Raw genomic sequence first — 12,247 nt, forward strand, 5'->3', positions numbered from 1 at the left:
GAGACACAGAGATCGATGAGCTGCGAACTCAGCTTTACCGGATGCAGGAGGACTGGGTCGAGGAGGAGTGTCACCGTGTGGAGGCTCAGTTAGCCCTGAAGGAGGCTCGTCAAGAGATCCAGCAGCTCAAACAGGCTGTGGACACAGTTCGTAGCCGGCTTAGCGATGCCGGCGGACTCAGTGGAGATGTAGGCGTCCAAAAGTACTTCCAGGACATCAACACTCAGAATCACAAACTGGAGAACCTTCTGCTTAGCATGGAGTTAGCCCAAGCCGGACTGGCCAAGGAAGGAGAAGCCATAAAAGGCTGCAGGACCCGTGCTGGGGGTTCAGCTCCAGCATCTGTTTCTGGGGAAAGTCCCGGGGGTGTACCCAAGTTGACAGTGGGAGGGAGGGGGTCTTGCTCTTGCGATGGCTCGCCAGCTCGTTCGTTGACTCGGAGCTCCACTTACACCAAGCTGAGCGACCAGGCACTGGGGGACCGAAACTGTAACGACACAGACTTTCCCTGCCTGTCAGGTGACGGCACACAGGACAGCGGGTTTGTGTGCTGTGGAGAGAACAGCGTCCCCAGCCGGGCTGACCTCCTGCTGGAAGCCGCGTACCTCTCTGAGGAGACGGCGTCATTGCTCAACTCCTACACACAGGCCTTCTCTCACACTTTGCCTCATCCTGCCCCCCAGTCTCTGCCTCACACCTTCTCCCACACCTTACCGCATTCTTTCCCGCACAATATGTCGCACTCGATGCCGCACTCAATGCCTCACTCCTCCACCTATGAGAAACTCTGCACAGGTGAGCGGCTGGCTCCGTTTCATTGCGGTTTGGGTGGAGTGAGCTGCATGAGCCACCCCTGCCTGTCCCACCACCACCTGTACCTGCATCCCTTGAGGGAGGCAGGGATTCAGACCGAAAGCTGCCCCATCCCTGCAACGGCAGGATATCCCTCCGATCTGGACACCATTGCAGAGCAACGTACGTTTCGCTCACAGGCCTGCAGCCCCACTTCCACCTGGATGTCTGACGAGGGGGAGGAGGACCTCGACTCCATCACCACCACTACTTCAGTGACGACAGCAACAGTCATGAGCACGGCCACCGAGCCAATTCCAGTTTCCAAAACGCCACTGGTTCCACCTCTGCCACGCTCTGCTACTGTGGCATTTTCCGTGGAGGGTCCTTGGTGTCAAGCAAATGATAAAATTGAGGAAGAGGAAAAGCAAGAGAACGAGAAAAGAGAGAAGGAAGACACTGTAACAGAAGAAGAGTTGGAAAACACAGAGATCAGACAATCAGAAGAGGAACAGCAGACGGATAAAAGCTTAGTGGAAGAGACTGAGGTAAACGATGAGGGGGCAGAACAAAGGAAAGTCTGTGATTTAGCAGGTATATCAACAAGAATGCAAACTGAACTTGATTTTGAAGGAGCCTGTGGAGAAGGCAAGCAATATGAAATGTTGCTCAGGAACCAGAATGTGGAGGACAAGCAGCAAGAGACTGGGATAGCCGAAAGATCAACAGAGGAAAAGACGCCAGAAGTTAGTCCAGGGTACACTGGACTACCTGTAGGTGTACAAACACCTCAAACGTCCCAACCTCCAAGGAGAACCATCTCCCATGAGGAGATGGCTGGTGTCACGGTAGTGGAGGTCCCCGATGAGGATGATGATACGGATAAAACTAGTGAACAAGGGGCCACAGGGGGCGCTGAGGCAGAGGACGAAGACTCATCCGACGACGGGAAAATCCAAAAAAGCTACTGGAGCCGTCACTTCCTGGTCGATCTGCTCGCTGTTGCCATCCCTGTGGTGCCAACGGTGGCGTGGCTGTGCCGGGGCCCGGTGCGCGACGGACAGCCCATTTATCACATAGGTTCCCTGCTGAGAGGCTGCTGCACTGTGGCACTGCACTCCCTCCGTAGAGGGAGCGGCTTGAGGCATTACCCCGCAGGCGGGGGAGACCTGGGAGGGTCACAGATATAACAGAATGCCATCGCTGCGGTCCTTCACTGTTGTGTCACGTCTCCAGTCTGATCTGTAGTGTTAGACCATTGCTTAAAGTGCAAGGAGAGGAAGAGAGAGAACTTTCTGTTCCTCCACTTTGGATGGCCATAACAACGGGAATAAGAATTGGGCATCAAAGAGGAAGGCACCTGACCGACCAACACTACCCTGTTTGGCCCTGCAATGTCTTGTTTCTCTTTGAATAGTCCGTTCTGTCGCTACCAAAATATTCACGTACTGGCTTGTGCAAACTGAATAAGCTGCTTGAATCAAATGATCAGTGCTTTGATGTTGATTGTTTAGTTTCTTTTTGAATGTAGAGAAAATGTGAATTTTTTTCTGTGTGTGTGTCAGCCATCAATGATAACGGGATACAATCATCACATGTTGCGTTCATAAATACTTTATATGTATTTGTAGGCGTGTATAAGTAGGACTAAGTTAGGACAAGTAAGGCAATGGTTGACCAATGGTAGTGGAAAAAATCCACTTTAATCCAAAGCTGCAGAAGCGTTTCACCGATCGTGTCAAGATTTAATTTGTCTGCTGTGGAGCAAAACATTGTAGGCACAGAACTCAGGTATCTGCCAGGGGTGGAAACACAACCAATCATGTAAGGCAGCCTTGCACAGCTCAACGCTAAATGGATTTCAGCCAAAAGCAGCTTAATCTCACCGGCTTCCTCTCTTTAAACCGACAGTGGGCAATTTTTGAAGGAGATGAACCCTGACAGATACAGTACCACTCTGATTTGACAAACATTAAAATATTACACTGGAATACTATTATTCATTAACAGGCTACATGGGCCTTGCCTCTTGCTTGTTGACTGCTTTGTAAAAACATTTGCAGACAGACTTAGTAAAAAGACTTGGCAATGAGCGTTTTTTGAACAACCTCTTAAAGTCCACTGAAAATATCAAAGGTTTACATGCAAGCATTAGTGAAATATGTAAATAATTGCTGGAGCTTTTTAAAATTTTAGTTTTAGATTAGGTAGAATATTGAAAGGAAAACTTTACTTCTCTTGCACTTCCTGTCACAAAGTCACTCAGCGTTGTTCAGAAATAACGGACTGGATTAGTTAAAAGTCAGTGGTTCCCTCTGCTGGTCAGAGGCAGGTTTGGTAGAAAAATAGCCTCAAACATCACGTATGAGTCATTTGTGATAACTTTGATGCATTTTCCATCTAGCCTTCATTTTTCTTCTTTTTTTTCTCATTATATACACCCAGTTTGTGAAACATAAAATGTTTTAAAAAAAACATATTAAAATCAATGCTTAAAGGTTTTCAAAAAGTCGATATTAGTAATGGAAAACCATAACCATAACTAACGAAACCAAAGCAACTTTTGTGCTCTAAAATACATTTAAAAATATATATTACACCTGCACCTTCATTGTTTAAAGATTGGGAGGATGAACTCAAGATGAAGACTCTGATTGCATAGAAGTGCATATTTAGCTGCTTTTTCAACAGAGAATGGAGGTAAGCGTATTTAATTTTGTATTGATCAGGTATTTTTTTTAAATACATTTAATTCACTATGAGCATTGGACAGTGATGTGAGGCACCATTTAATTATTACATAAAATAGAAGGACCTTACCAGGTTAGGTGTGATTTCAGCAACCTATAATCATACATGATCCTCTCTGAGCAGTGTGGTAATCATTTTTAAGAAGAATATTTGTCTTCTCTCATGGTTGACCAAGCAGAGGTGGGGGAAGGATTTTCTTCTTCATGGACTTTTTCATGACAAGGGGAAGGTTGCTAACATAAATGGCTATCGGTGGACCCTGTAATTTTAGGCGCCTGAGCAGAACATTTTCCTGCAGGGTCTTCCGCTACTGTTGTGATTGGTCAGGATCTGTCAAGCTAACATGGTATTCGCCCTGTGCAGCTCTGGTGGTGTTGAGACTTGTTTTCCCCATTTCTTCAATGATTGCAAATAACAAGGAGTCTTCTTCCTCTTCTGCTTCAAACATTTTGTTTTCCTCCTCCTCTTCCCTCAAACTGCCCATTCCTTAGAATTGTTGTATTGTCCGTCAAATTTCCCCAATTTTAGCACAGGTGTTACGTATGCTGCAGTGGACAGGACTTTCTAGGAGTTCGGCAGCTGAGTCTCTTACAAAGTTAACCTGACGCCGCCAGATAGATTTGCTTCGCATATCCATCTGGAAACCTTCCGTTGAAGTAATTTTGGGAAGGGGCGAAAATACTGGTTAGCTGATTGGCCTATGTTGGTGATAGACGGGCCAAATAAACCAATCAGATCAACGAAGCATATGACATACTCGTCAACATGCTTCGTCGTCGCTCGTAACAGAGCGACGACGAAAACACAACCACAAGCCAAGCTACTGTTGCTGCTGCAGGTAAAGGCTCGTTAGCTCAGCAAAGAAATACTCTGTAATTCCGATAAAACTTGCTCGATAGCCACGCTAACGCTAGTTTCATCGGCTGAAGCCGCCATGTTCTTTAGACTGAACTGTCGATCTTCTCGTTGCGTCACACCTCAACCCGCCTCAAAGCCAACGCTGATTGGACGTTCGTTTGGTGAACGGCTCCAAATTTTCTTTAACGGAGGGTAGCCAGACTGATCTGCGAGTGAAACCTTGAAAGCTCGCGAGATCAGGATGGTCTCACGAGGCTATTACAAAGTATGAATTGTCAGAGCCAAATCAAACTTATTTCTTGTTCTTGCCGCCTCAAGAACATGAACACATTTCTTGGTTTGAAACATGCTTAACATTCAGTAATCCCTGCAGTCAACAAACATATTTCCCACTAGTTGTCTTGACATCATGAAACCCGTGTAAAGCGGTAGATTGCATCTATACACCATTTTCTCTGTAATTTAATTTCTTGATCGCTGTTCAATCCAGCCATCTAAGCTTTGCCATGATCCTCATGGAGTCAAACCCAGCTTGACATTGATCTGCTGCCTCTTTGACTCCTGGTTGTGTTTCTACCCTTGGACTGTTTTGATTAACTAAAAGACTTACCTATTTATTTTTCTCTTTGTCCTCTGTATGCAAAGCATTCTTTAAGGGTTTTAATGATGCAGTCTTCATCTCCAATTGTCTACTCTGTCCTTTTGATTTTCTGTCGTTACATAAATAATCATCAGAGGTCGTGGTAAACACTCATCATGAATCTCTACACTTGCTCTGAATCGTCAGTTAGGTTAGCTAACCAGAACAAGCTAGCTTAAATATCTTTAAAATCTCTAAATAAATCAAAGAATTTTGGTGAAAACGTCATGGAACTCTTGATAAACTAAATGTCTAATTTAATTTGGGTAGTTTAGTTTCGTAGAATCTAACTTAGATCTCTCTTTCTCCCTACTTTGTGCCTTTTATTTGCCAATTTCAGAATACAGTTTAGTACCTGTCTCTTAAAGGGAATAATGTGGACATTTATTTTCAAAGAGGAATATTTTCTATACACAGTTATATGGCTTGCTATTGTATCCTTTAAAATCTGATGCTAAACTAACACAAAGTAAATCTTTCTATAGTCGTACAGAGAAATCGTGATCAGATTTCTGTAGATACTCACAAGCTCAGTTTGACACTGTAATGTAGATCTGAATGAAGTGAGTTGTACTCAGTCTGTGATCTGTGCTGTATATTTCTGCTAACCTTACGCTCCTGTGCTGTAGCTAGTCTTTAGCTGTTAATATGTGTTCTCAAGTCCTCCGTGCACAAACGAGTCCGTCACATAAATAAACTTCTATGTGTCTTAAACTGTCTCGCAAAGAAATTCTAGAAGTTGGTAAGGACAAAAAAAATAAATGACATGTTTAAATGTTCTTTCACAGACAGTTTGGTTCCAGTTGCATAAAAGATCCTTTGAGTTACATTTTTGCGTGTCTGGACTTTAATCAGCGTGACATCGGTGTCTGCTGTCTGATGAGTATTTTAGCAGGTCGAGGATTGAGTACCAGCAGGCTAAAACATTTGCTTGAAGAGACTGTTAGCATGTTATTGCATTCTTTAAACAGATTTTACAGACATGATAGTTGATTTCAAAAAGCAATGCCAATGACCATGCAAAAGTATCCGTACACTCTGAACCTTTCCACATTTTTTCTTGTCACATCCACAAACTTCCAATTAATTTTATTAGGATTATATGTGGCAGACCAACACCAAGTGGAGCATAACTGTGAAGTGAAAACAAGCATACAAGTGTTTTCAATTTGTTTTTAGCATAGCTCAGGATTAGTCATAAAACAACAAGAAGCACTTGTGGACAGCAGCTTTCAGGTGTTGCCACAGGTGTGTACCACAGTAACACACTTCAATCTAAACCTGTGGTACCTGAACATTGGCCATGAGGGATATATATATATATATATATATATATATATATATATATATATATATATTTTTTTTTTTTTTTTACCTAATGGCCTTCGTGGGCCACAATTAATTAATTATTTTTTATTAAAAATGGAATTATGCCTTTCTTGTGACATTTAATTTTTATCTTCTCATTTATATACTAAACATGCACGATTTTAATCCAATGAACAAAGTAGTCAAGTCTGTAAATTGTTGTTGGTCCAAAACATAAAGGGGTTCTTACATGATTACCTTATTAAAAGGCCGGCATATAATTTCCCAATTTTGAGAAGTTGATTGTTTTATTTTTTTGAGCAAGATAATTTTCTGTTTGTTTATGCTTAAAGCAAAAACAAGATATGTGCCAGTACTTTCTGTATTTAACTAAGTTTAATCAATAGGGGCGGGTAGGTTTGGGGATTCTGTGCACTACAAAACTACAATGAAAGCAGTTCCAGTTTTTGAATTTTGGTTATGGGCCGAACAAAACATTCAGAGGGCCGTACCTGGCCCCTGGGCCGCACTTTGGACACCCCCTATCTACCCTATTCTATTGTATATGTAGCTGTTAAAAGCCATCCTTCATTATTTCCCTGCATTTAGCTCCATCTGTCTTTCTGATAAGATGAAGAAAAGCATCTCAACAGCATGATGCCACCACCACCCTGTTTGTGGATGGTTTGTTCAGGGGAAAGTGCAGAAGCCCATTAGCTTTTCACCACACATAGTTTTTGTTTGGAGGCTAAAGGTTTTGCTCACCATGTGTTTGATATCCCCCCTTCTTTGTTTTGTAGCAAACTGTAAACAGGGCTTCTTGTGACTTCCTTTCAACAATGGCCTCCATCTTGGTGCTCTTCCATAAAACCCACACTAGTAGAGTACACAATTATTGGTAGTTCTTTCAACAGCTTCTCCTAACTAAGTTATGGATCTCTCCGATTCCTCCAGAGTCACCATGGGCCTTTTGTGCTGCTTGTCTTATTAATGCTCTCCTTGGCCAGTCTGTAGATTTAAGAGGATAGTCATGTCTTGGTAGGTTGGCTGTTGTGCCATTGAACAGAGCTGTGTGAGATGTTGAAACGTCTCCACAACGTTCTCCCTGAGGTGTCTGCTGTGTGGATTGGTCTTCAAGATGTGGTTTGTTCACTAATGTTCAAATTGCATACAAATGTACTCTATTTAATAATTAAGTGACTACGGGTTGCACTTGATTTTGTTTAGTAGTATATGAGTAAAGGAGGGCAAATGCACGACACACTTTTCAAACTTTTATTTTCCCTTATTTCCCTTATTTACATTATTTTCCCTCTGCTTCACAATTATGCACAAGGTTTTGTTGGTCTATCACATTAAAAACTCCCAAAACATGTTGTTTGTGACTGTCACATGACAAAGTTTGGGAAAGTTTTAAGCGTCTGAAAACTTTTGCAAAACATTTTATATGACTGCACGCCAGCAGATCCAAAATAACCACGTCACAAACAAAACATGCAAGTACAAAAGAATTGTATGAAGATGAAACCTTTCCTACAAACATCTCTATGGGCTATGGAGATGAGAAAAGACAAATGAAAACAGAAACAAACATAAAAATACAAGGAGCTTTGAACCAACTTCTTAAAATGATGGAGGCAAACAGGATAAAAATCCCAAAGCATGCTCTGCAGAATGACTGCGGGGAAAGCAGCTGGTTTCAGTTGGCGCAGTTTGTCTTCCACTGATGGAGAAGGTTTTGTTTGCCTTTTATTTATCCTGTAGTCTGGTGTAAATGGGTCTCAACTGTTAAAAACGTAAAGCTTTCCGTCGGGCCTGGTTGGAAGAATCTTCTGGCACCACCAGAAATTTACATAAAAAAACACGAATACACAAAGTTCTTGTTTCTTTACTTTTTTACTGACACATATTGCACTATTATTCACTTTATACGTTACAAGCTTTGACTTGAATTGTGTATGTATCTGTACCGATTGTCGTACGGTCACTGATTCTTTTTGCTGCTCAGTGAAGTCAGAAAATTGTGAATGGGGGGAGAAAAAGCATATTTTTGATGAAAAATTAATTTTATGTCCATGCAAACTGTCACCATTCAACTGTTAAAATGAGCTGTATATTTTCACTTCCTAATTAGACCGCCGCGTTAAAAGTGAAACCTTTTCTGTCCAAACTTTAGAAGTGATCTGATTGTTAGAGGATTTGAGGCATTCAGGCTCTGTGTTTAATGAGTTTGTGTTAGTAGAGACCATGACAACTTCTTTCATAGGTTTTCGAGACAGCCATAGAGGGTCCTCTCTGCTCATCCGTAAAGTGTCCTCTGTTATTTCTCTGTCAGTCTTCTGTTGAGCTTTAGTTTTGCTCCCTTGTCTGACTGCATGTAGTTGAAAGTAAATTAGGGGGCAGAAGATATGTTAAAAGAAGCCATATGCTGCAGCCCTGTCAGGGTACAGCTGTGAGAATGTGAGAGGCAGCTTCTGCCTCTCTGATGCAATGTAATGTAAAAAAAAAAAAAATGTGACAGTTATGTGACTGAATATTTCTGTGTTTGTTAGTTTGGCTTTCATAGTGAGCTTCCACATTGTTGCTAAACACAGGCTGTTGCGACTAACAGGGTAATAAAGCAAAGAAGGTTTGAGTGTGTGCTGAGAAGCAGGTGTCATCTGTAGACCCGTAACAAAGTTTAGCAGGTGCATCTCAATAAAACTGAATTATTAGAGAAATCCAATAAGAAATCTAACATATTATATAGATCAATAACAACCAGTGGGAAACGTTTAAGGGTTTATTTCTATTCACTGATGATTCAAACTTTCAGCGAATGAAAGCCCATAATTCAGACTTCCAGAAAATGTAAACATAGCACAAGACAAAAACAAAGAAAAGGATTTACAATACAGAAAAATATCAACCCTAACATATCTGTGTGGTAGCTCTAGAAGCACCAACTCCAACCTGCAGAGTCCTGGCTTCACAGTCCTTTTACGGCCGTGGCTATTATTCTTGCTGCCTGTGCACCGTTTTCAACCAAACTTTTTCCTTCCAACTAACTTTTCTATTCAGATGCCTGGATAAAACCCATTTAACAGCCACCTTCTTTGATCGCTGTTTGTTAGGTTAACAGTCTTGCCTATCAAGACCGCTCCATAAAATTTCTTAAAAACCTTTAGTAGAATTATGTAATTTTCTGAGAAACTGAATTTTGAGCTTTCTCCAGCCTAAACTCCAGATTACCAGAAGAAAATGCTTGTAATATATCACTCAGTAACTAAATATATTTGAGGTGGTAGTTTCTCTTTTTGAATTGAAGTATTGAGCTAAATGAACATTTGGATGATATTCTCGTTTACTGAGACGCACCTGTATGAAGTCAGATGAGATCACATGTTCCTGTCCAATCAGCTTTGTTGTGCAGGATCTCCCTTATTTCCTTACAGATTGAACTGATACTGAAAGTCCTGAAAGATTTATTTTTGTGTTATTCACATTTTTAAGAGTTTTATCATAAGAACATTGGATTATGATGACATGGGAAGATCTCTTGTATAACCGATGCATTGTCTTGTTCCAGGTCTCATCGTTAACGCGTGACACACAGAATATGAATTATGCTTTTGCATGTACTGGAAATTATAGAACAGTTCCACTAAGATCAATTAATACTGACAGAAATTGTCACACATATGCATTGAGGAAAATGTTTATCGCATTCCTGAGTTGTCATCCAGTTGAAGGTGATTATTTCAATTAATAAAAGTGGCTGAAATGATTCTTAAGGAACACATCTCTAACAACCTCAAAATGTTTGTGCAAGTTCGTCATAGCATGAATAAAGACTGATTTTTCAGGGCCTCCCTGTAGACGAGCGATTGATGATCAGCAGGTTGAACCAAGTCATAAAATTAGGTCAGTGGAGTTTGTTGTAAGGTTGGAAAAGGGTTTGTATCCTATAAATTTGGGTTTGGAACCATCTATGAGCTCAAACTAATGTTTACTATTTTATTGGATCAGCATTGTTTATGTTGAGGAATGTTAAATGTCCCTATGGTCCAATGTGCTGATCCTAATCAAACTGTTAAATTAAAGGGATGGTTTAGTTTTTGTTTTTTAAGCAACATTCTGTTTTCAGTTTATGAGCTGTCAGTATCTTACCTGCCATATGCAGCTCCTCACTTTGAGTAATTAATCGCAGTGGAACAGAAACAAAAGTAGTTGTCTGACATTTTCAAATTATGTCCAATCAGCAAAATGTTACAGGTGGTAAGGTAGACCTCATTTACCACCTGTTAATGTAGCATCAAATTTGAGCTGTTTGTGTACATGCAATTATATGGTTAGTTACAACATTGTTATACATTCATTTTACTGTTACAGATCTCCTTTCGCAGTTATCCAAAATAATATGGTCGGGTTCTGACCTCCTCCATAGTTCTGTTTTCTCCTGAGACACAGCTGAAATGGAGTTTATCCCATTAGGATGTGACAATGGCTGATTCTGAAAATGTTCTGTTAGTGGTTCTGATGTTCTGCTGCAGCCCACTGAATTTGTAGAAATCTATTGGCCGCTATTTCTTAAAGTAACTACTTTTTTCATTCTGGGAAACTGTTATTGTCACAGTTTATTGAATGACATAAAAAATGATTTCCCCAATTATTTCTTTAAAAAAAAATTCTTACAAGACCCAGAAAGGGAAAGCTGCCCCCTTGCACAACAAAACACACCTACCAGTGTGCTACGATGGCTGAGGAAACAACAATGTGCATGGCCAGTAGGAAGTTTTAAAAAAGTATTTAACCTACTGACTTTTAGAGTTAGAGGCTTTTTTGTAGAGAATAAAATTTAGTAAACCACACTGACGCGCGGTGACATGAAGAAGAGCGCAATCATTTCTGCTCACAGTTGAGACAGAGTGGATCTTTTAGCACCTGATCTGCACAGCGACAGCAACAGCTCGTTTTGATTCCATGCAGGAGCGGCTCTAGGGCGACCCCACATGGAGAGAGGTGGTGCTGCAGTGAAGGCAAGATTCTTTCTTCAGGTTGAAAAAAGTAACACCAGAAAACTTCAAATATTTCATAACAAATATTCATTTGTACTCTGTAGTGCCAAAGGCAATATTTCATCATATATACATATGCTTTGACTTTGGAAGGCTTAATTGATTTAGAACTATTAAGACCTCATGGAAACCCAGCAACATCTGTACTAATTATTGAGATGCACCTTCCAATGTGAAGATGCTCAAACAGAACAGAGTATGTATCTGCTAAAAGAGGAGTGCAGTTTAAGAAACTATGTAAAGCAACTTCAAGATGGCCCAGTGCACCCTTAAAGCGCTAAATTAGCTCTACAGTATGTAAACAACCTCTGCAGAATCCTGCAAACGTACATGTTTGATTGAGGCGAATTGAAGCAGATACCAGTCCATAAGTTGAGGGATAGCAGACTCTGAAGAGAGGAGTTTGAGGCCTCTGGGTTGAGGTGAATGCAATGTGTAAAGAATTTACTCCATCATAGTGTTTCTGGCCAGACACCTTACACATCTCGTTTTGTCTTCCTCAGTACAACCAATGCTAAACTGGAGACTGAAAGGTTCATAAAATTGTTTGTGTGACTAGTCGTGACACTTTGAGATTTAAGTCAATAGAAATCCAGAATTGTCTTAACCCCGTTTGACTGCCTTTGGCTCTAAAACTAATCAGATTTTTTTGAAACATTAAAAATGTTAAAGGCACTTTGACTTGAACCTTTAACAGAAGCCTAACCACCCCACAGTTTAAAAAAAATGGCCAACGATAGAACGTGCTGGGTTGATGTGCACTCTTCAGGACCAATAAAGACTGAAAAACAAGGAGATGGCAGCATCACATCAATTATGCAACGTTACATAATTTTTCTAT

General features: G+C 40.9%; 1 protein-coding gene across 2 annotated transcripts in view; it reads left to right on the forward strand.

Moving 5' to 3' along the window:
• Positions 1–2,846, forward strand: part of snphb (syntaphilin b) — a 33,068-nt gene extending 30,222 nt beyond the window's left edge. For both annotated transcript variants that reach the window (XM_012879382.3, XM_036147886.1), the window contains one exon: positions 2–2,846. In XM_012879382.3, the coding sequence (XP_012734836.2) occupies positions 2–1,982 (1,981 nt within the window). In that variant the 3' untranslated portion in view covers positions 1,983–2,846. The remainder of the gene's footprint in view (position 1) is intronic.
• The last annotated feature ends 9,401 nt before the right edge of the window (positions 2,847–12,247 follow it).

Source organism: Fundulus heteroclitus, chromosome 1 (genome assembly GCF_011125445.2).
Source record: "Fundulus heteroclitus isolate FHET01 chromosome 1, MU-UCD_Fhet_4.1, whole genome shotgun sequence".
In the NCBI taxonomy this organism is placed as follows: domain Eukaryota; kingdom Metazoa; phylum Chordata; class Actinopteri; order Cyprinodontiformes; family Fundulidae; genus Fundulus; species Fundulus heteroclitus.